General features: G+C 36.8%; 2 protein-coding genes across 8 annotated transcripts in view; both read left to right on the forward strand.

The window, feature by feature from the left end:
- LOC112055895 (fatty-acid amide hydrolase 2-B) overlaps positions 1 to 9,378 on the forward strand; it is a 33,854-nt gene extending 24,476 nt beyond the window's left edge. For both annotated transcript variants that reach the window (XM_052884598.1, XM_024096192.2), the window contains exons 2-9: positions 170 to 352; positions 2,544 to 2,763; positions 4,898 to 5,115; positions 5,859 to 5,988; positions 6,235 to 6,374; positions 6,936 to 7,076; positions 7,981 to 8,250; positions 8,898 to 9,378. In XM_052884598.1, the coding sequence (XP_052740558.1) occupies positions 170 to 352; positions 2,544 to 2,763; positions 4,898 to 5,115; positions 5,859 to 5,988; positions 6,235 to 6,374; positions 6,936 to 7,076; positions 7,981 to 8,250; positions 8,898 to 9,200 (1,605 nt within the window). In that variant the 3' untranslated portion in view covers positions 9,201 to 9,378. The remainder of the gene's footprint in view (positions 1 to 169; positions 353 to 2,543; positions 2,764 to 4,897; positions 5,116 to 5,858; positions 5,989 to 6,234; positions 6,375 to 6,935; positions 7,077 to 7,980; positions 8,251 to 8,897) is intronic.
- Positions 9,379 to 10,095: 717 nt separating this feature from the next.
- LOC112055893 (guanine nucleotide-binding protein G(q) subunit alpha) overlaps positions 10,096 to 25,378 on the forward strand; it is a 38,805-nt gene continuing 23,522 nt past the window's right edge. For 3 of the 6 annotated variants that reach the window (XM_052884574.1, XM_024096189.2, XM_024096188.2), the window contains exons 1-4: positions 10,097 to 10,459; positions 12,239 to 12,442; positions 20,653 to 20,837; positions 22,260 to 22,414. In XM_052884574.1, coding sequence (XP_052740534.1) covers positions 12,325 to 12,442; positions 20,653 to 20,837; positions 22,260 to 22,414 — 458 coding nt within the window. In that variant the 5' untranslated portion in view covers positions 10,097 to 10,459; positions 12,239 to 12,324. Of the gene's footprint in view, positions 10,460 to 11,459; positions 11,771 to 12,238; positions 12,443 to 20,652; positions 20,838 to 22,259; positions 22,415 to 25,378 lie in introns of those variants that run through there. The other 3 variants (XM_052884576.1, XM_052884577.1, XM_052884578.1) reach the window with 3 other exon arrangements.

Raw genomic sequence — 25,378 nt, forward strand, 5'->3', positions numbered from 1 at the left:
TGGACTGGCGACATTAAGCGAGTCGCAGGGATTCGCTGGATGCAGGCGGCTCAGTATCGTGATGTTTGGAAGTCCCTACAAAAGTCCTTTGTCCTGCAGTGGACGTCCATCGGCTGATTTGATGATGATTAAACTTCGATACTATATATTGGCTCATCATTACTTCCAGGTCGTCATGTTGAACGTGTTCATGCGGTGGTTCCTGAAGTTCCTGGTGTCTCTGCTGTCGATAGTAGTCTGGCCGGTCACTATCCTGCTGAACATCAAACGGAACAGAAAATGTCCGCCGCCTAGGAATCCAATACTGTTCAAATCCGCCACAACATTGGCTATGATGATCAGGAATCGACAGGTAAGATTAATTTGCGAAAAAACATAACCTACAGCCTTTCTTGATGAGTACTGTTTACCAACAAACAAATTAGAAATTAAGGTAGAAAACGCATATTGTCATTTCATAACTTATTTATTTTAAACTATGTATGGTTTGCTTATAAAATGTTACATAAAATATTTTAACCGTATCTAATTGTTCTAAGCTTATTAATCAAATTTATTTTCATTTATTTAAGAACAAGGTAATTATAATTATTATTAGGTGTGAAATGACTAGTAATTTATACCCTCATTTTAAATTTGTTTGTTGGTAAACAGTACTCATCAAGAAAGGCCGTAGTATAGTACCTACTACCTAACCTACGAATCATATGTGTTCTAAGTACGTTTGATTATAGAACATGACTGCAGTTGTCCTAGAGTTGCAAGTTGCAATTTCTAAAATGTAGAATTATTTTCCATAATACGTAAAGAAATTATTTCTTTTTCTCAGTTAATATAAAAGTCTTTAGATATAATTTAAATTTAGTAAGTTTTCTTTTTTTTAATTTTTATAATAATATTATTTATATCCAGATTATGCTTGAATAAATAAAAATAAATAAATTGGCCCCGATCAGTATATAATCGGCATATCTAATCAACATAATAACATATCTAGATCAAGGCCGTTAATCGGGATTCGCTGCTAGGTTTACAGTATCAATCGGAACCGGTCTGTGTTTTTGACCCCATCTCATGGTTATTGTTGTATCAATTCTTTAGTAAATAATCACGACCAAATTGTCTTGCCCGATCAAGGTCAATAAAGTAAACACAGAAGTGGTTTTACACTAATTAAATAAACACTGGAATATAATAATTATCACAATCTATTCATCACGACATTTAAAAACAAATGAATTTTAATCTTTTAACACTACAGACCAGAACTAATCCCTTTTTCGTTATCAACCCATATTCGGCTCACTGCTGACCTCGAGTCTCCTCTCAGAATGAGAGGGGTTAGGCCAATAGTCCACCACGCTTGCCCAATGCGATTTGGCAGACTTCACACACGCAGAGAATTAAGAAAATTATCTGGTATGCAGGTTTCCTCACGATGTCTACCTTCGTTTGTGACACGTGATATATATCTAAAAATGCACACAACTGTAAAGATGGAGGTGCATGCCCCGGACCGGATTGGAATCCACACTCTCCGGAATCGGAAGCAGGGATCTTATCCACTGGGCTATCACGGCTTCCCTTTTTAACTATCCTTATTTATTATCTTTGGTTGGCTCTACAGTCCTGCAGTAGAGACATCTAACAGAGAAAGTAAGTAGTAAAAGCACATTGTAAAGACACACTTGACCTTGGGGAATCATTCCAACAACAGCTTTTTTATTATGTTAGATATAGAAAAAGTCTTCCAACATGTACGAAAGAATTGGAGGTCACTTGACTACTAAAAATTAAAAGATCATATTGCAGGTCATCGGACACCTAAAATTTATTTAATATGGTGTCATGTCATGATTTTTTATTTTTATACTTAACAAGTTAGCATTTGACTACAATCTCACCTGATGGTAAGTGATGATGCAATCTATGATGATGATGGAAGCGGATTAACTTGTTAAGAGGAGGGTGAAAATCCACACCCCTTTCGGTTTCTATGAATCAGTGAAATCTGCCAATTCGCATTGGACCAGCGTGTTGAACTATTGGCCTAACTACTGAGAGGAGACTCGAGCTCAGCAGTGAGCTGGATATGGGTTGATAATGATGATAATTATGAAATTATAAACTTCCATCTTTAAACCACTCCTAACTATACGTCGCACTATAGCACCGTGTCATATCAGGGAGACAGAATCAAGACAGAAAAAGACAGAAAAAGCTGAAACCTAAGTAAGTGGCTCAAGTATGCCTCTCTGACAGAGAGTTACATATTTGTACCTTTTGCCGTGGAGACCCTTGGGCCATGGAGTCGCAGTGCCAAAAAATTTTACCGAATCATTTCACCGCGACTAGTTGCCTCGACTGGTGACAGAAGGACTGGCTATTTTTTTGCGCAAAGGATCAGCCTGTCTGTCCAGCGCGGAAATGCAGCCAGTATTCTTGCCACCATTCCACGTGGGCATGATTTGTATAGTTATTAGGATTTAGCTTAAGTTCCTTATTGTATTCTTTCTCATTAAAAAAAAAACTATACGTTCCAGATCACATCCGAAGAGCTCGTGGAAGCTTACATCGAACGATGTAAAGAAGTAAATCCGTACTTAAACGCAGTGGTCGAACCTCGATACGACATGGCGTTGAGGGAAGCGAGGTGTATAGACAAAATGATCGCATCAAATGATCGCACCCCAGAAGAACTTGCCAAAGAATATCCTCTACTGGGTCTACCCATGACCGTGAAAGAAAGTATAGCACTTGAAGGTAACAAAATTACAATCCAACAAATCGTTTCGGTATTCTGCTAACTACTTTTCTAAATAACTAGACCTCCCAGCCCTCGGTTTCCCTTGCGTATACCCATTTCCCGTGAAAATGCGGGGACAAAATATAGCCTAAAAGCGGACGTCCGTGACTTCTTCTAGTGGTAAAAAAGTTTTTGGTAATCGGCTTTGTAGATCTAGAGATAACCGCCTATAATACCACGAAATTTACCTATTTAAACATTAGTATTATATTTTATTTTCACCAAACGCCTATTTTATTGTTACTCGTACGTTTTATGCGGGCTACAGACCTTCAGTTTTAACAGTACACCTACAGTGTTATATAATCGATATTTCAATCAAAATCATTAGAAAAAATTATACCTACAGTTTTGCCTACACACGGACAATTTAAATGAACAGTTCGACTGTGCAGAAAACTGGTAAAAAAAGGTCTGTAGCTCGCATAACGTTTTTCAAGGCAAGTCATGCATGATTTCCTAGAGCTACATAAGTAATTACATATAATATTATAGGCTATATTTATAATTATCCACGCAGCTATCAGTTACAGTCTGCTATAAAATTACTAACGCAGTTTAAAAAAAACAGAACTGGTTCAGGAATTGAAATCTGGTTTTTGTTTCTTTTAAAATTGATACCATAATTGCCAATAGTTACGATTAATCTATTTCAAATAACCTAGTTTAAATTTTGCTTAACTAACTGATCCTAATAGCATACCGCAGTTATCTATACTTTCATCATCTCCGGCCATTAAAAATGAATGATAAATTATACAAGTTTGTAACATATAAGTATTAGTATTTTGATATATTCCAATTAAGTAACTATATACAGCCTTTCTTGATGAGTACTCTTTACTAACAAACAAATTAAAAATGAGGGTATAAATCACTAGTCATTTCACACCTAATAATAAATATAATTAACTTGTTCTTAAATTAATGAAAAAAAAATGATTAATAAGCTTAAAACAATTAGATATGGTTAACATATTTTATATAACATTTTATAAACAACTAATACATAATTTGAAATAAATAAGTTATGAAATGACATGCATTTTCTACCTTCATTTCTAATTTATTTGTTGGTATTCATCAAGAAAGGCATAGTCCCGAATTCGAGGTTGAATGCGAAACCTCTTTTTTCATTAGAGTATTTGTTAATGAAACGACATTTTCCTCAATAATTTCGTCATCAACAACTTATTGTAATCAATGGTGCTGACGTAGCGATGTGTTGGCATACGAAAGGGGGCAGTGATAGTCACGATTTTGTTCATAGAACATGAATAAAATTAGTAAATCCAAATCTATTTATCCAAAATAAAATGTAACACAAAGATATGATATCTAAATATCTCTCCAACGCAAAATCCTCTTCAGTAGGCTCGCTAGGTATGCCGTTTTTTCTCATAGATGTGTGCTCTTTCTTCCGAAGCAAAAGTAGTTTACCTTGATTTTCAATAAGTTGTACGATGTCCATTAGGACCGTTGGATAAAATATTTTAACTTTAGAGTAATACCTCTATAATAATAAAAATGGGGGGGGGGCTAATTTCGGTGGTGGCCAAGATTAAATGTACCCACTGCTCCACGCGGCCGTCATTCCCATACATTTTTTTCATTTTCGAAACGTCTGCGATTGTAGAAAGATAATCGTCGTGTCACATGGCCTAGCTTCGTAAAAAATATCAAAAGACGTGTCCAGAAGTCAAGATATACATATATTTTTTTTTATTCTTTACAAGTTAGCCCTTGACTACTATCTCACCTGATGGTAGGTGATGATGCAATCTAAGATGGAATCGGGCTAACTTTTTAGGAGGAGGATGAAATCCACACCCATTTCGGTTTCTACACGACGTCGTACCGGAATGATAAATCGCTTGGCGGTACGTCTTTGTCGATAACTAGCCACGGCCAAAGCAGCCAGACCTGGACCTATTAAGAAAACCTCAATCGGTCCAGCCGGGGATTGAACCCAGGACCTCTGTCTTGTAAGTCCACTGCGCCACGGAGGCCGTCAAAAAAAAGGTATTTACATGTACCTTGCACCGAACGGGAAGGGGAAATTAAATAAAAACTCAAAGAAACTTGTTTCAGGCATGAGCAACGACTGCGGTACCGTCTACCCTTACAGGAATCCCGCTAAGAAAGACGCGGACATAGTTCGCTTGGCCAGGGCGGCTGGTGCCGTGCCCATAGCTGTGACCAATACGCCGCAGCTGTGTATGAACTGGGAGACGTACAACAACGTCACTGGCCTGACTATGAACCCGTATGACCAGAAACGGACAACCGGCGGCTCTTCTGGTGGAGAAGTAAGTTTGCTGCTTATTCATACATCATCATTTACATTAACAGCTCATGGACGTCCACAGCTGGACATAGCCCTCTTACATGGACTTCCAGACAAAACAGTCTCGAGCCGCCAGCATCCAGCGGCTCGCTAAAACCCGCTTGATGTCCTCGGTCTGTGCTTTCCGGTGCAGGGTCGCCGATCCAGCACTTTGAGACCCCAACGTCCATCGGCTCTTTGAACTATGTGCCCTGCCCGTAGTTATTTCAGTTTCACGACTTGCTGAGCTATGTCAGTGACTTTGGTTCTTCTACAGATCTCCTCATTTCTGATTCGATCACGCAGAGATACTTCAAGCATAGCTCGCCCGCTGAGTGACTTTGAGCCTTTTTATGAGGGCCACAGTTAGCGTCCAGCTTACATACCTACTCGTATTATACGTCTGGCAATCCAAAAGCACCATTTGATCCAGTGGTTTCGGAACAGTCCTGAATCGAGCTGTAAAATACTGTGCTTTATTTCCAAGAAATTTCAGCCATAGCCTGGAGTGGAGAAGTCGGTTTTACACCCTTGGGCCTCGAGAGAGAGCATCTTATGCGGACGATCCCGGTCATTTTCAAAATCTGATTGATAGTGACTCGTAAAATAGTTTAACATTGACATCCTAAGCCCGTCAACTCTCATTGGAGCAACGTTGAAGGCCGATAAAATGTACATTTTATTACAAAAAGCATAATATTCAATGTATTTTATTTTCCATTCCAGTCAGCGTTAATTGCATCAGCAGCCTCACTTATGGGCGTGGGATCTGACATTGCAGGGTCGCTTCGACTGCCGCCAATGTTCAACGGGATCTTTGGACACAAACCCACACCAAAGCTTCTTTCTATACAAGGCAAGTATTGTCCAAGTAATTAATTGCGAATTTGCCAAGCTGTATTTCTACTGTACGTTATACTAGCGGACGCCCGCGACTTCGTCCTCGTGTTCCTACTCTATCCCTATTCTACCTCTGCCTATTTCTATCCTACCTCTGCCTATCCCTACCCTATTTTTATGTTCGTCTCCTGGTTCTAAGCTAGATCCGCTTAGTTGTTGTAAAGCGTATAGTTTAACAATATTTTCCAAATATAAATTTCAGGTCACATACCAGATTGCTTAGATCCAGAATTTGAGGAGTTCTTTGCCCTAGGGCCCATAACAAGATATGCGGAAGATTTAACTTTACTTCTTAAAGTTTTACGACAACCCAATGGGCCTGACGTACCATTGGACAAACCGGTAAGAGCCTACATAAGCTACCATTTTTGTAACCGACTTCTCTCTCAACATAACACCGTCCACACCGTAACCGTAGAATTAACTTCCATCTTCTGATTGAGATGTTTCTTAATTATTTAAATACTAGCTGACGCCGCGCGGTTTTACCCGCAAGGTTCCCGTTCCTGTGGGAATACGGAGATAATATATATCCTATAGCCTTCCTTGTTAAATGGACTATCTAACGTTGAAACAATTTTTCAAATCGGACCACTAGTTCCTAAGATTAGCGCATCCAACCAAACATACAAACAAACTCTTCCGCTTAATAATATTAGTAAAGACAGGGTTGTTTCACGGGAAAACAAAATATATGCCACAAATAAGTAACGGATCACCAGTGTCTTGTAATGATTGGCGTCCATAGATGCGCATCTATCCGTCCATATTAGTCTTGCCAAATTAGTATTTACTTAAAATTTGTGCTAAGAAACGCGACTTTATATTATTCGGATTACCATGCCTATCTCAGTCCATGAAATGTAATGGTGTTGTGATTTATAAAAATAAATTGTATTACAGGTGGATATCACGCGCCTGAAGTTTTACTACATGGAAGGTGACGGCAGTAGCGTCACAAACACAATAGGTTCAGATGTAAGGAAAGCGCTCGACAAAGCCAAAGCTTACATACAATCTACGTACAATATTGAAGTGAAACAGGTAATAACCCGCAGTGAAAGAAGTGAAGAGAAACCCGCAGTGAAGAGAAACCTATGGCCAGTAATAAAGCACTTCACTAGGAAATATTAGGAATTCATCCTGCAATGTGCTCATTATCACAGGTTCTCAAGGCTGGGTTCTAAGCCTCATGTTCTTGTACCTAATTACCCCCGTATCTACATATGTAGATACGTATGTGATAGATTGGCACTGCTATATTTATGCAGTGCCTAAGAAAGATCCGTATTAATTTAAGCTGTTTCAACATTGTCAGTTGATTGTCAACCTATTTAAACAGCCCACTACAGTGCCAGGCCTAAAGGAGAAGGAATATGGAGCTTAGACCCACCACGCTGCTCCAATGAAGGTTGACGGGCTTAGGGTGATAATGCAATTATTAACGACCACTATCAGATGTTAATGATAATGATAGCTCACCGAAGCACGGGACTTGGCACCACATTCAAACTTATAAAATATAAAATATACTTAATATATCATCATCATCATTATCAACCCATATTCGGCTCACTGCTGAGTCTTCTCTCAGAATTAGAGAATGGCCCACGCTGGCCCAAAGCGTATTGGCAGACTTCACACACCCAGAGAATTAAGAAAATTCTCTGGTATGCAGGTTTCCTCACGATGTTTTTCCTTCACCGTTTGAGACACGTGGTATTTAATTTCTTAAAATGCACACAACTGAAAAGTTGGAGGTGCATGCCCCAAACCAGATTCTTACCCACACCCTCCGGAATCGGAAGCAGAGGTCATATCCACTGGGCTTTCACGGCTCCTTATTTCTTACTTAATTTATCACATTGGTTATTTTTCGCTACTTAATGAACATTTTTGTGTTTATAATTACATAAAATTAAACCTTGATTTTTTGTTACAATTTCAGTTGAAGATCGCGAACATAGAACACATGTGGGAGATAAGCGTCCGAGTTCTCTTCAACATTGAGAACGTCCGTAACATCTACACAGATCCGCAAGTACGGGACCAGTGGATCTCCGTATGGCCCGACGTTCTGAAGAAAATGGCCGGCCTGTCGAACCATTCGTTGACGAGTGTCGCCTACGGCCCAGTGAAGAAGTTCTTCGACGCTTTGCCAAAAAGCTATTACAATAATCTGCTACGAATATTCGAGGAGATCAAATCTGATTTCAATGTGAGTTATTCCTCGTCAATTTACTACGGTGGTTTGGCTGGTTTAGCGGTTAGCCTTTCGCTTTTGTTTCGCTATTGGTAGGTATACGTCTGAGAATCAGAAGTTAAACAGGCAAATGTGAGGGTGTGTGTGTAAGTGTATGGAAGATATACTATATACCTTACTTTACTTACAAGTGGCCTATGTCCAGCAGTGGACGTCGATCTGAAATATAATAGGTAATGGACGTTGGAGTTTCTCTGCGTGATCGAATCAGGAATGAGGAGATCCGCAGACGAACCAAAGTCACTGACATAGCTCAGCGAGTCGCGAAGCGGAAGTGGCAATAGCCACTTAGTTCGAAGAGCCGATGGACGTTAGGGTCCCAAGGTGTTGGAATGGTGACCCCGCACTGGAAAGCGCAGTGTTGGTCGAACCCACACTAAGTGGACCGATAACATCGTTGCAGGGAGCCGCTGAATGCTGGCGGCTCGAGACCGTTTTGTTTGGAAGTCCATGCAAGAGGCCTATGTCCAGATGTGGACGTTCATCGGCTGATAATGAATGAATGAATGTCAATGTTACCTACTGCTTTTTAGAAAGATTCTTACGTTCATTTAATAAAGCCATCTGAATGCTGTTTTACATATTTTTTTGTTAATTTTCAGGAAGTGCTATCTGACGATGCAGTATTGTTCTTCCCAACGTTTCCATATCCAGCTCATCTGCACTACAGAATATTTTACAAGTTCCTCAACTGCGGGTACTTGACAATTTTCAACGCGTTAGGCCTACCCGCTACCGCCTGTCCCCTGGGACTCACTGAGAAAGGATTACCAGTGGGCATACAGATTGTCGCAAACAAATGCAATGACCACTTAACGATAGCTGTAGCTAAGGAATTCGAGAAAGCTTTCGGTGGGTGGTCACCGCCGAATAAAGAACTTTTAAACTGTATTAAGACTGCATAGAAACAAAGAGACTAGAGTATACTAAGTAAAGGCGAATTTACCAAGGAATAAAAAGTGATCGATACTCATTCGAGAGAGAACTTGTACATAGAGTTAGGGATAACACTTAAGTATTTTAATAAATGTGTAAATTAGTGTGTACATACAGGAAATTTTTAAAATAAATATTTAAGATTTATGTTATCACACTTTTATTTACTTAAATTTCTTGTTTTGGTTCCTTTAGACAATAGAAATCATTTTTATTAATCTTCCTCATAAATATCATAATAGATCATATTCATTAAGGTAAATAGGTAGAAAAAAAATGGCACATTCAGTTTATCTTAGAGAATTCCATCGTGCTTCTAAAAACTCGTGGAAGCCCCAATTATTGCATTGGTCGTCGAATCCAACACCTCCCTTTAAATATTTTTTTAATGACCCATTTGATGGGCAATGGGCATTGTAGGATTAAAACCACAAGTAACTACTAAGTATTATGTTTATTTATTGTTGCCTTGTTGAAATAATAGTTACGCTTTAACATGGCTGTAAATCTTAACGGTAAATTAAATACGTACCTAAATAATTAAAAAAATAAATTCGCCACTTACAGTAAGATGCTATAGTGTCGTAAAATGTATGAGGAAGTCTCAGAAAAAAAAATAGCAGTAGGTAATCTCTAAAACACCCCAACGACCAACCTTAAAATACTAACCCTGACAATTGACATACCCTACGCTTTGTGGCGACGGTAATGCAAGGTTAATCCTTCCCTAGGACAAGCGTGCGACATTCATTACTAACTAGAGCTAGCTGTAACTACCTCGACAACACTTTTACAGCTTCTGAAATAGATATATCACTTAAATCCTCTGACGTATACCAACGCATATATATAACAGCGATTATGTGGCAAGGTTTCCCCAGTCGCTGGCATATGGTTCTAGCATAAAGAACAAAATGCCAAAATGAGCTTATATAAATATCATTAAGATAAAAAAATATTAATTATAATCTTGAACATTAAATTAAATAGATAAATTAAACGTTAGTTGCTAGTTACTGATGTTTGAATAATTTCACCGTTTGGTTTAAATAATTTTATGACTGACGTGAAGGTGAAAATAGGAATTTCAATGATTTATATATTTTATTGTAGTGTAAAAAAATCCCTGAAAGGTTTTAACAAAAATATACTGAAGTGGAAATTGACGTGGTGCTACTAAGTCTACTAATGTAGGCTTCTTCTATGCAAACCTGTGAAGAAAAGCTTTGTAAGTACTAGGAGTTTGTACTTCGTGGTGCATGGTCGAAATCGTGCAAGGATACATTTTACTTAATAAGTAGGCACTTGCCACTTGCTAAGTTTAAACGTCCCGCTTAAATACGATGACAAAGACGATACACCCATTGGTTGGAGTCCGTCTCCGTAACCCACAGATTAATAAATAATTGTATGCGTAGATATAGAAGAAATAGACAATTGTATGGCGTGCATTTGTGACTCAAAATATAACACGATTTTGACCTAATACATAATAGTCTAGACTCAGAATTGGTCTAAGACCAGTGATTGAGGAAAAGGAAGATTAATATACACAGTAAGGGCGAGATCTATGTTTATCACAGAATACCTACCAATCACATATTGCGATCATAGCACAGAGTATATACCCAAGTTAGCTTATATACCTACGTATAATAAAATTATTTATTAGCTTTAGCTTAGCAAACAATATGATCACGTGACCACATGAGGTATTGGTGCTTGTATTTAAAGGTTTTAATTGCATCAACTATAAAAAGAAACACACACATACAGCCGAACGTAGAACCTCCTCCTTTTTGGAAGTCGGTTAAGAAACTTGCATTTTTTAATAAAACTTAGCGATTGGTAGTCATAGCTTATATGATGATATAAGGATGATATTATCTGAGGCTCGTGGCGCATTCATTGGCCCTTGAAAAATCGTCACATCGTTTTAAATGTTTCATTACTTTCTATCTTACCTACGGCCTCGATGGCTGGGAGCTCCTTTGAGGAAGGGGTCAATGGCCTTTTGCGATCCTATAGTTACACCATGACATACAGTTATTAATGGTCTAAGCATACAGCCGATTAGCTGAACATAGCAGTCTACATATTTTTTGGAAGTCTGCTAAAAAGAAAAGAAAGTATGGTCACCACATTTCCAGGAGTGGACTGCAGGACTCTGGTCACAGATAAAATATCTAAATGACAATTGACTGAGATCAATTTGATGAATTTGACAGATGACTGTCACAGAAATTATTTGATCAATGAGAATGAAAATTAAAAATCCTATTTTTTTAATCTACCAAAGAAATTCACCCGGAACGATATAATTTATTTAATCAACTTTTGTAAAGTTTGATCGAATTACTGTACACAATTTTTTATTTGCTAATCCTGGCACGACGCACGCGCAGTAGTTACCTCGCCTAAAATCTCCCAGCGCCATATTGAGTGAGGCGGACGTTGTATGAATCGAGTGAATAAAATCGTGGTTAGTGCAATAATTTGAAGTGAAAGATTTGATCGTGCCCTATGGATATATACTCGGGTAGGTAACGCGGGTGAAGATACCTTTAAAAAGTGTCTAAATAATCAACGCACGGCATATCACATCGTAACCTAGACATAGGCCGTTCTAGTTATCAGTAGATTGCCTAGGTATCATCAATTCGCTGTTTGCTCACAGTATTAATTATATTATTACACAGTTGCGGGGTGTAGTCGTAGGTTTCTTGAATCTAGTTACATTAATGAGATTATACGGTCCGTTCGCAAGGTTCGACGCTCGTATATAAACGGATTTCGAAGTGTTTATGTCGGCAGTTGACAGAAGCGTATATGTATATGACTGATCATAAGTCACCACACCCAGTGACCGGATTGTCGGTTTTAGGATTTATTAGATCTTAGATCGGATGATCGTTCACGTGCCGTCGACTCGGTGCGTTTAGTGACCGCCGTGTCGGGAAGTATTCGTGGCCGCGATGCAGTGAGTGTAACGTTAAATCGTTTTTAGGAGTGGTGTGCCTCGGTTGATAGGCCTGCCGAAGGGACAGGGAACCGCGCGCGAGGACGGCCGCCGGCCCTTCGCCTCGAGGAAACATGGAGTGCTGCATGTCGGAGGAAGCGAAAGAACAAAAGAGAATCAACCAGGAAATAGAGCGGCAACTCCGGAAGGACAAACGCGATGCCAGGAGAGAACTCAAGCTTCTTCTGCTGGGTGAGACATGCTTGTTTTATTCATCTTTATGTACTGTGCCTAATGTGTCTAGTGTACTAATGTGAGACAGGTATTCTGATGCTTTCCCTTATATTCATACTGAATTATCTTAGCTAGTACACATTTGTTTTCATACATCAAAGAAAAATAATATTTGATTGTAAATTTTTGCATAGGCATTAGTAATATTTTATTTTTAACAAGATGATTGATGAATATCATAATATGATTGTTGATATGAGTAACTTTTGTCTGCACCTTCAATTGTGTGTCTAAAGTTATGCATCTTATATTTGACTAGCTGTGTCCCACAATTATAACTCACCTTAAATGTGATGAAAAATCAATAGTTTTAATTTAATAAACTTTCCTCAATTAATAAAAGCAGAAAGATTTTTTCAAATCCATGAATGAAATGTAGAGATTCAAATAATATATTTTATAGCTATATATTATTATAGTAAGGCTTGATGCTCAAAAGTTTAGAATTTGTTGTATGCTCCCAATATATTATTAATGTTTACCTATATTCAGCCCTCTACAAAATCTTTAAAATTCCAATTCTAATTAAGAAATATATGCCAGGGCCAGACATACCCTTATTGTTTTTTTCTCATACTATTGTTAAATATTTATAAGTTACTGTTCTCATCATTTATTGAAACATATTCTAATTTCTAAGTAACAAATGCTTGCGACTTTGTCCTGATCATTCTAACTTCATAGGCTTTCATAGGAGGCTTCCTTAAAAATGACATTAAAATCCTCAGTGAGTCTGTATACACTTAAGACATCTCAAGATGAGAGAATGACATATGTCGACCAGTAGTGACAATCAAAAACATTGTGGTGTCTTTAGTTGTATTGGGACAAAAGAGAGAGCAACATTTAAACTCTGTCGCTATTGGTTGATAATAATCATTTATTCTTCCTCTTTACGAATTATATTATTGACACATGCTACACCTGCTGTAAAGAATGAAAGTACTGGGCAAATTTGACGTTGCACATTTCAGTACTTTTAGCTAACTTCACTCTTATTTAGTCTTTCATAAATAATTTTAATTTATTTTCAGCAGAAAAACAAAGTCTTGAATGAACACATAAAATTTTGTCAAGAATGTTTGTAGTCATAATGAAATATTTTGTATATTCAATAATAATGAAAATAGGTTGTGAAATATGATGAAACTGTGATTTTAGTATTTTTGTATGAAAAAATTTGTATTGCAAAACAATGTTTGCTAGATTCAGCTAGCGATCAATACATTTTTAAAATTTTCACAAAATGGTAATAATAAGATAAGCTATGACACATTAATCTGAGAAGACCCTACACAAAACTCACCCAAATATTTTTTATCTTTCGATATAGATTGAGAAGATTTCTATATCTATTGCACTAACAACAACATGTATAAAGTTCTGTCTTGTCATACCTACTAGTGTTAATTCAGTTGACATAACTGAACTGAATCAACAGGTCATTGGTATATTACAAAAGGTATTTGGTTGGAAACACTGAGAATAATGAACTAATATATTAAATGATGAATATACACTAATGAATGTTATTGAACTTCATAAAACTAGCTTTTTTGTATAAAAAATTTGAAAGAACAAGTTTAGATTACAGCCTCAATAGCTCAACGGTAAGAGGGGTCAGACTCATCACTCAGGGATGGTGGTTTGAACGGTCCTTGCTGGTCTATTGTCGTAACAACTCCAACCACAGTTGGTGGGGAATGAGGATATTGGCCATATGGCAAAAAATTCTAAACACAAAAAAAAAACTGAGTGGAAAACCGTTGTTTGTAATAAAGCAACACTTTACATTGCCATCTTTTGGCCCATCAACCCAGGGAAAGTTGTTAAATCTCATGTGTCTGTAATTTAACAGGCAATCATAGCCTTTACAGAGACATCAATAGTAATAGCAAAATAAATAAAATACTATTTAGTAGTAGAAAATAAATAAATACTGTATATTGTCTACATATATATTTTTATATACATTTTTGCAGTGATACTGCCCTTCTTAAACAGAGAATTGTGGACGTTTCTATGGCAAATTAGTACTAAATCATAGTATTAATGTAATGAATAAACACTAACAATAACTGGCCACACACAGAGGGTTCCATTCCAATATCTTTTACAAAAACAGTAAGAAAATTATGTTTCTTGCATAGGAGCCCTTCAAATATTAATTGCATTCTGTTTTTTAGTATTTGTTATTATAGCAGCAACAGAAATACAAAATTTCAAAGTTCATGAGATACAGCTTGGTGACATACATATGGATCAACAGTAGAGTCTTATTAATAGGGTTCAGTTTTAGCCTAAAAAGTTCAAGTGAATGTTGTAGTAAAAGACCATTGCGTGATATATGACTGTTTATTTAATCCTTTGTTTTCTTACAATTCCATTTGACAGATGTCGAAATACAAACTAATAAAAAATAAACTTAGTATAGAAAGTGTGTCAGCATGTAGTAAAAGACCATTGCGTGATATATGACTGTTTATTTAATCCTTTGTTTTCTTACAATTCCATTTGACAGATGCTGAAATACAAACTAATAAAAAATAAACTTAGTATAGAAACTTATTCTATAACAAATGTAATACTGCTTAGTAAGAAATATTTGTGAATTACATTACACTTGTTGCTAAGCAAGCAAGCAGGCATATATTACAAAGAGTATGTTTACTTAAATTAACTTAGCATGCCATATTGATTACATAATTATCAATGAATTAATGAATGAATTAAATATTGACTGGAGTAAATGATAAGTCACCAGATAAATAAATCTATGCATATAAAATCTTAAATATCTGGTTCACCAAATAATTAGGTACTTAAGAATTTGGATTTACTACTTTAGTGTTTATTCAATTCTGTCAATGTAAATTAAAAACTGACAGACTTTCATAAAAACTTTTAACTCCTATTTAACTACATAAAAACACATTGTTTTGTATTCAACACAGTTTTATTTTATTAAATATTTTAGTCATAGTAGTATTCAGAATATTTTTTAACCCCTCATCTTTTTATTTGTATAATTTAAAAACTTTTTGAATTACATTATAATTTACTAATTATTCAGTTTATGTGCCAATTTTTACTAACATACTTAACTTTAAACCCCTTTATTTGCCCTTTTAGTAAAAATTTATAAGACAGATTTTTTCACATTCATAATATTAGTATGAATAGTTATAAATAACATGTGACAAAGTGGTGGGATGAAGTATTGTTTTATCATACAGGAAGTAAATATATAGTAAAATTAATTTTAACTACCTACTTACTCAGACCACAAAAGTTAGCATTTGAACATATTATATTTAATACATAGACAGTCATTGAGTTACCATTTACTAGAGAAGACACTATATCACTATTGCATTCCATTCAATTGCATTGATTTCTCTGTACTTCATAGTTTCTTGCTCCGCCCACTTTAATATGACGCGAGTATATTAAAGTGGGCGGATAATTGTGCCTCTGAGTATATGTTGAGCATGTTTATAGCATTATCAACACAAGAAAACAATATTCTATGAGTAATCTAGTTCTGCATATATTAAAAGTATGCGTAGACTTAACTAATGTTTTAATGCTGCTGCATATACTTCAGATAGAGCCGTGATAGCCCAGTGGATATGCCTCCGATTCCGGAGGGTGTGGGTTCGAATCTGGTCCGGGGCATGCACCTCCAACTTTTCAGTTGTGTGCATTTTAAGAAATTAAATATCACGTGTCTCAATCGGTGAAGGAAAACATTGTGAGGAAACCTGCATACCAGAGAATAATCTTAATTCTCTGTGTGTGTGAAGTCTGCCAATCCGCATTGGGCCAGCGTGGTGGACTATTGGCCTTACCCCTCTCATTCTGAGAGGAGACTCGAGCTCTGCAGTGAGCCGAATATGGGTTGATGACGACGATACTTCAATCAGCTGGTCTTGCACTGGACAACCTCGATATGTTGTGACATAATTTTTGTTGGAAACAGCTTCTCTAGTGCATGTACACATCAATGTAGACAGTCATGTATTAAAATAGACAATGACAAATAAATTATTAAACTGATAATAACTATTCACATTAGTTATTAATAACACACACATTTAATATCATGTTTTAATTTATTGTTTAATTCTAATTTTATATTTATAGTTCACTGACAGTTTAAATTTTCAAATAGATAAATATAAAATAATTAAATAAATATAATATAATTAAAAATACTAGCTGATCTGGTAAACACTGTTCTGTAAATTAAATTTCTTTCATACATACTTAAATACTAAAATCTACAACAACATGTACTCAGACCTACCAAATATACAGAAATAATATCACCCAAATCTGTCAAGCCATTTTAGAGACGTACGTACGTTTACGTATATTACTAATCATTAATTAATTATTTTAATCATAGTTTTCCATTAATAAATAAAAAGGTTTTTTTTAAACAAAAGCTAGCAATAGCGTTTAGTGGAGGTCAAGGTCACAGAATGTATAATACAGTCAAATAACCTGTCCATATTGAAACTAAAATGCCATAATATATAAAGTTTCATTAGTCAAAGAGTCAATCACTCTAGATTTAAAACAGTACTCTAGAGAAATATTACCAATGTGAAGTTGATGTTATTTTATCATGATGTACATTCCTACATACTTTCACATGTTTCTAAAATTCTATACACAGAAGAAGCAATTGTATTGATATATGGTTAGCATCATTTAGCTTATATAATTACTAGCGGATGCCCGCGACTTCGTCCGCGTGGAAATCAATGTAAACTTTCAACCCCTATTTCACTATTTTAGGGGTTGAATTTTTAAAATTCTTTAATCACATTATATTTCGTATTTTTTTTATAATTTATGAACAATTTTTTTAAACTGTAACTCATAAAATGAACTTCCTTTCTATATAAACTTTCAACCCCTATTTCAACCCTACTATTTTTATTTTGTTCTAAGGTCCCATTTACCATTATACTAAAATTCATCTCGTTCGGTTCAGCCGTTTATCCGTGAAAAGGTAACAGACTGACATACTCTCGCATTTACAATATTAGTAAAGATTTCTAGTAATTAATCATTGTTTATAACTATTTAATATAAATAATAACCATAAAAACTAGCCAAGTGCAAGTTGATTTGAGTACCAAAGATTCCATACAAATTAAATGCATTAAATGGTCTAGTATATGAGTATTCAAAAGAACTTAATTGTAACATGAGAAATTGAGGAATTTCCTATATTATTTTGTACACAGTGTATGTAGAATTTTATGTAATTGAATTTTGTACACAGTGTATGTTTTATTTTGGGGGTGGTAAATTTTTATATAAAATACCCTGTAAAGGAAATTAACGTTCAAAACTCATCAAGTATTTTATGTTACAAATTCGTCTTTGATTCACCAACTTACTAGTTTCTGAGCAAATTCTATGACAGACAGACAGACACGTGGGTTTTCATAGTACTGGTTTCGTTTTTTTCCTGTTGAAGTAAGGAACCTAAAAACAGAATTTTGTCCTGTTTTTTTGTGTCTCAATAGTCTGTAAAGAAAAATAGTAATCTCTGAATGGTAAAATCCTCGGACGCTTACATATAATCAGATTTATGTATGTTATTAAATTCGATAGTTTTTACGTTCAGTATTTAATTAAGTATATGAAGTTCTAAGAATAAACACTTTCATTAAAACTTCGACAGAATGGTTGAGTTAAATAAATAAAATGAAACTGCTTAAAGACCCATGTAAGCACACTTTCCATAAATGGTGAAAAACTTTTATTGAACTACTAAAAGTTGACTATTTGTAAACTTTGTGACTCTTTGTGAACTACTACTTACTGCCTCGCAGTAAAGCCAAAAATATATCTTACTGGCGCCTGCTTGCCAGTAAGAAATATTTTCGACTTTACTTCGTACGCGTGAAATTCAGTATTTCACAAATGGATTTTTATTGTATTGTACCATGGATTTTTTCGGGATGAACAGTTCCATATTCCAAATTTCAGCCAAATCGCTTCAGTATCCGCAGCGCAAAGAAGGAACAAACATATACACTTACACCTTTCACACACACAAACTTTCGCCTATATAATATTAGTGTGACTAACGCGACTTCGTACGTGTGAAATTCAGTTTTTCACTAATCCTGCGATAATTATGAATTTTTTCGAAACCTCCTCATCTTCCGGTGGAAGTTCCATTAAAAATCGTTCAACCATTCTACAAAACCTGCAAAAACAGATAGCTTTAAAAACTTGATTGTGTTTTGGTATAAATAATTAAATAGGTAGAACCACTTTATTTATTACACACAGTTATTTTAAAGTCATAGACAGACACTTCAATTTTATTTATATGTACTCATTGATACTCAATAATTATTTTATTCTATAAATAAATATTATAAATACCATACCTAATTTCTGTAGACTTGTTTTTCGGTCTGATTACGAATACATATTTAAGTGTGAGAACCCAAGTCATTGTCGTATCTAGCTAGTACCTACCTGTACCTATACATGAGAACATATTAAATTAACTTTAAATTTTTAAACTACGAGTACCTACCAGATCGCCTAAAACTACTTTCAGGAAATGTGTCATCTTAAACAATTATTACGACCAATTACAGTCTGCAGAGATTGTGTCAATGGATAAGAAATAACAAAGCTGTAGTGAATTTGATTTTTGATGATCATCGAAATTCGAATTTTAATCTACTGACGTACGCTACTTCTTCGTCGAGAAATTATTTCCTGTTAACTTTTTAAGAGATGTAAGTATATGTTGTTTCCAAGTTCGATTAATTTTTCCGTAATAATCTCATTAAAATCCGTTCAGTGAAACATTGCTTGCCTGGGCATGAAAAACATCATTAAAAGTGCCTCCCTGTGCAAAACTAAGCTATATTACTTCCCTAGACTTAGGATCTCTGTCACAAAATATTCTACTAGGTATCCACTAAAGTCAGGCCACCAATAAAGACGCAAGTAGGATTTTTCTTTCTATAATAATCTCTCAATAGTCAAGCCTGGAGTTGGGAAGTCGGATGTGTTCGTCCACCCTCGGGCCTCCAGAGAGCACGTAAAGAGTACGGTCCTACGCCCACTCTAAATTTTTTAGGTCGGGTCGATATGACATCATATGGGTCGATATCAGACTATGAGAGTGATTGAAAAGAGAGTGCATTGCATATATCTGTTTTTGAGCACACACTTGTGCACTATCATATGTCTTGCGTATAAAACGACTGCGGCGGTGGGTTCATAGCCCGACCCAAATTCACGACCCGCAGCCATATAGACCAACTACTGGACCAACGGGGCAGTAGATACCCCTCCTCCTTGCACCGTATTCCTAATTACTGAGGGTCGTGACCCCCTAACACAAGATTGCTTCTTTACGATGTCGCGTCGTATAGCTCGGCTTCTCGCGACTTGCAGAGCCTCGTCTACTGTTTGTGTTATAACGAGAGTGGCGCGGATTTGGTCTGACCAACACATTAGTCTACATGCTTTAGGTCTCTTTCCACTTTGCCAGTGATCACTAGTTTATCTAAGTTATCTCCTTCTCTCCTGGCAATGTGAGTGTGACCGAGTACCGAATACACGACGATCCTCTGAAAACAGGCGGTGGACAGTCTCTTCGAGATGTTTCTATGTTTCACCAAGGCATTGGTTCTATGCGCTGTCTATGGATTACGGAGTAATTTTCACCAGCACATCTCGAGTAGAGTAGTAGCTATCATTATCATCATATCAGCCGATCAACTCCGCCACCTGGTAGACCGTCGACCAAACCTGCGCTTCCTAGTGCAGGGTCGCCAATCCAGCACCTTGGGATCAACGTCCATCGGCTCTGCGAACTATGTGCCCCGCACATTGCCACTTCAGCTTCGCGACTCGACGAGGTAAATCAGTGACTTTGTTTCTTCTGCAGATCTCCGCATTTCTGATTCGATCACACAGAGATACTCCGGCCTTAGCTGGTTTCGTCGCCCAATGTGTGACTCTGAGCCTTCTTATGATGCCCATAGTTAGCGGCCAAGTCTCGGAACTTGGGTCATCACTGGCAACACGCATTGTTCGAAGACTTATGTTTTTAGGCACTGAGGAAGTTTGGCAGTAGCTATAGTATTATTAACTGATTCCTTTGGGCGCAGGCACTGGCGAGTCCGGCAAATCAACGTTCATCAAGCAGATGAGAATCATCCACGGCTCCGGCTACAGCGACGAGGACAAACGCGGTTTCATCAAACTCGTGTACCAGAACATCTTCATGGCGATGCAGAGTATGATACGCGCCATGGACTTACTCAAAATACAATATGGAAATCCGTCCAATTCGGTAAGTGCATCAATAATTTTTTTTTATTCTTTACAAGTATAAAATTCAGAGGGGTTTTGAAATAATACTCACTGTTGACCTTCAATACTATGTTTTGTTCACCAATTAACCAATACCAAGACCAATATTTAAAAGGGCTAACCCTTGACTAGTAATCTCATCTGATGGAAGCGATAATGCAATCCAAGATGAAAGCGGGCTAACTTGTTAGGAGTTCAATGAATGAAAATCCACACCCCCTTTCGGTTTCTACGCGACATCGTACCGGAAGGCTAAATCGCTTGGCGGTACGTCTTTGACGGTAGGGTGGTTACTAGCCACGGCTGAAGCCTCCCACCAGCAAGACCTGGACCAAATAAGACAACCTCAATCTGTCCTATTCGAACCCAATTCCTCCATCTTGCAAATCCACCGCTCAAACCACTGTGCCACGGAGGCCGCCAAAATGCTATATTTATGAAGTCTCCGAAATAAGTTGCGGGTGGTCCCTAAGCGAAGTCCATACAAAAATCAAGACGTGACTTCAGGTGGGTGGGAGACGCGCGCGGGGCGACGTTCAACCGCCCGCGCACCCCTGCGTTACCGGGGATACCTAAAATCTTGTATTGCGCAGGTTAATTCGCGATGCACGTCATAAATATTGCATCCGACTATACCTACTTGATTCGCACTTGCACTGCATAGTTATGACATGTCCTTCCAACTTGCTTCCCGTATGAGATTGCGTGGTACCGAAAAAGTAGTGTAGATATGGAAGAGGATATAAAAATAGAGTAGATCATGGTTGATATGATGATGTTGATGTATGATAAACATGAATGGACGGGAAGAAGGAACGAAATGAAAGAGGATAACATTCTTGGGCCAACCCCACTTAAAGCGTTGTTAAAAACAGGAATAATACATAGAAAACAATTAATTATTTAGATAATTAAAGATTTATAGTAGATTAAGTGGACCCCCATTAAGTGGACTCACGACATCCACAAGCGAGTCGCAGAAATTCGCTAAATGTAAGAATCGCTTAGAATTCAGAAGTCCCTATAAAAGGCCTAAAGTCCAGTACACGTCCGTGAGCTGATAGGATGGGCTTAGTAAAGTTTTTTTTTTAAATGCAAACAGTGAGTGCAATCATCATTAACAAACCATATTCGGTTCACTGTTGAGCACAAGTCTCCTCTCAGAATGAGGTTTAGGCTAATAGTCCACCGCGCTGGCCCTATACGGATTGGCAAACTTCACATACGTAGAGAATAAAGAAAATTCTCAGGTTTCCTCACAATGCTTTTCTTTCACCGTTTGAGACACGTCAGATTTACTGAGAAGTTGGAGGTCCGAATCGAAGGCTAAGGTCATATCCACTGGCTTAATGAATGAGGGGAATCGCCGAAATATATTCTGAGAAATTATTAACATTTTCAGGAAAAGGCGGAGTTGATATCAGCAATCGACTACGAAAGTGTGACAACATTCGAGAGCCCGTACGTGGAGGCGATCAAGGCGCTGTGGTCCGACTCCGGGATACAGGAGTGCTACGACCGCAGGCGAGAGTACCAGCTCACTGACTCAGCTAAATAGTGAGTGCTCTTCATATATTCATTCATTTGTTTATTTAACCTTTTATTATAACTGCCTCTTTGGTCCATTTGTTAACCTATGTCATTCCGGTTAACTAGTGTTACGAATTCCTCCAGAACTACTAACGTTTATTATTGATATTATCATAAAAATGAGGTATTTGTATAAAGTTGTTACAACAGAGATGCTATTTTGTTTGGCAGCGTGAACACCGTCACGCTGCTAGCCGCGTTAGTGATTTTGTGCCATAGTGTTTAGTGTTGTAATTACTGATCGTAAATTGTTTAGTGTGGGCATGAAGAACATGTCGAGCAGAAGAGGTGTTAATGCATTCTGAAATGATCGTTTAAACCTACACCCAAGGGCACAAGTCCTGGGACCTGCTCGAGATGTTTCCTCCATTGTTTCTTCCTCCAGCTACCCGGGTCGGGCTATGAGATACTGAGGTTTTTTCCCGGATTTGGGAAGTTGTTGGTGTTTCATTCCCGTGCCTCGGAGAGCACGTTAAGCCGTTGGTTTCAGTCATTATCACTGATTACCTGATAATGGTAATGAATTGACATTATCACCCTAAGCCCGACAACCTACATTGGAGCAGTGTGGTGGGTTTAAGCTCCTTATCCCCTCTTCTATAAGAAACGAGGCCTGGCCCTGTAGGGGGCCTGGTCTTGGTTATTGACACATTGGCTGTAGCCATGTGGCTTGACGATTCTCTTTCCACAAACGCTAACGATTCGAAAACTATAAAATATATGACAATGACATTTGCTAACGACAGGTCACGTGATCAAGTTATCGATCGGCTATGTCATTTCCATGTTTAGTTTTCGAAGCGTTAGCGTTTGTCGAAAGAGAATGGAAGTGCCACGTGGCAACAGGCACTAGGTATATTAAGAAAAATATCATCCTAAGCACCCTCAGTGGAATAACTTGGCGTAAACCTTAACTTCTTCACGCATCTTATTCACGTAAGACATTCTTTATATAACTAAGTTTTGATTGTCCCCCTCCCCAATAAAAGAATCCTTTAAAGATAAAATAATCTTTTTCCAATAAATTGCATATTTAATGAATTGAAGTTATCCTATGAACATGAATATGAATAACAGTGACAACTGTTATGAAAATAATAGCAGTCACAATTCGATTACATCATAATATTAATAATTATTATGTCATTGATGTGTGTGCCAATACGATTAGTATTGCGTTGGGCCTGAAAATTGCATGCTATGTGGCAAACTAAGAGATATATATATATTATAACCCAATATGGCTTACTACAGTTCGTTTCATGTAGGTTTTTCGCGATTTACGATAATAGTACGTATTATGAACGACATATTGTCACAGTACCCATGCTATCTGAAACACTAATTAAAACTAGTATCCGATTCCGTTTCAGTTTCGGCCAAGAATCAAGTTTCGGCGGCAGTTTCGGTTTCGTCCAATATAGGCCGAAACTTTTGCCGAAACCGAAACAGATTTCGGAAGTAGTCGTGCACGCTCGCCTCGCCGATTATTATCATGCGCCGTTCGAATAGCTCTGTATGTAGCAACAAAACTTACTCAGTGCGTTATCGCCCGACGCAAACATTTTTAGAGGTTATGTTTTGATGGAACTGTTTTTTTTTATTCTTCTAAATACAAATACAAAACAAAGTATTAATTAATAAGATTTCAAAATACCAGTTCTTAGTATTTAATGAAACAGTAACAATTAGCGATTTGATTATTATTAATACTGATAAGAGATTTGCTATGAGAACTTCACTTGAAAAAAATAATAAAAATATTATTAATATTTGATATATTATGTTACAAAAAAATTAAACTTAATATACTGTGTTATCGTTTCATGTCCTAATATTAATACATAATAATGGGTAAAATGCACCAAACTTCAGTATTTTAAGGAATTTTATACTTGACCACGTGAGTTTCGGTTTCGGCCGAATATTCGATTTCGGCCAGAAAATGAGTTTCGGTATACGTCTCATGATTCCAAGCTAGGAGTACTTTCCTACCAATTATTATGACCCACATCGGTTCAGCCGTTCTTGAGTAATAAATAACTAACACGAATTTTATATATTATAGCAGACGCCCGTTTCCAATCACGTAGGGGAAATCGCGGTAAATATTTAACTGCTGATAATAATTAATAGACCTGAAAATGTTTTAAAAGTATATTTGTTTAACTGTATGTCGCGTTTTGATAACCGAAAAACGGAGTTTGAAAATTTAAAAACGAACAGAGCGAAATACGCTTCTTCGTCGTCGATAGGCGTAATTCAATTAGTTAATAAGATAATGAAATACATTCGTGAAAAATCCTCTTAATTTAATTACTTGTGCAAACACACGGGTAGTTTTTTAAAACTGTACATTTGTAGAGTAATCTATACTAATATCATAAAGCTGAAGAGTTTGTTTGTTTGTTTGATTGATTGAACGCGCTAATATCAGGAGCTACAGGTCCGATTTGAAAAATTCTTTCAGTGTTAGATAGCCTATTTATCGAGGAAGGCTATATATTATTCGCATATTCCTACGGGAAAGGGAACCACGCGAGTGAAACCGCGCGGCGTCAGTTAGTTTCAATATAAAATGTAAGACGGTGTTTTCTAGACTCTCAGATTCTTTTTCCTACTGTATCTGATCCAAAGTATCCGTGATGTATTATTATATTGTATATAAATGTGGACAAATAAATACTTATATACTATTTTTTTCTAATGCTTAGAATAATCGTATGAAGGGTTGTGCAATAGGTCGGATTTTTTGAAAACGGTCGAGGAGTAGATCGACTCGACAAATAAACAAACAAAAAATCTAATCTTATTTAAATAATATCAGTTTAAGTAATACATAATATGTTTAAGATTAGATTGGAGTTTTTGACATCTGAATTGTCTCAAAATTTGATCGAATACAGTGAAAGAACCTTATAGAAATAAAAA

This window comes from Bicyclus anynana, chromosome 12 (assembly GCF_947172395.1).
Source record: "Bicyclus anynana chromosome 12, ilBicAnyn1.1, whole genome shotgun sequence".
In the NCBI taxonomy this organism is placed as follows: Eukaryota; Metazoa; Arthropoda; class Insecta; order Lepidoptera; family Nymphalidae; genus Bicyclus; species Bicyclus anynana.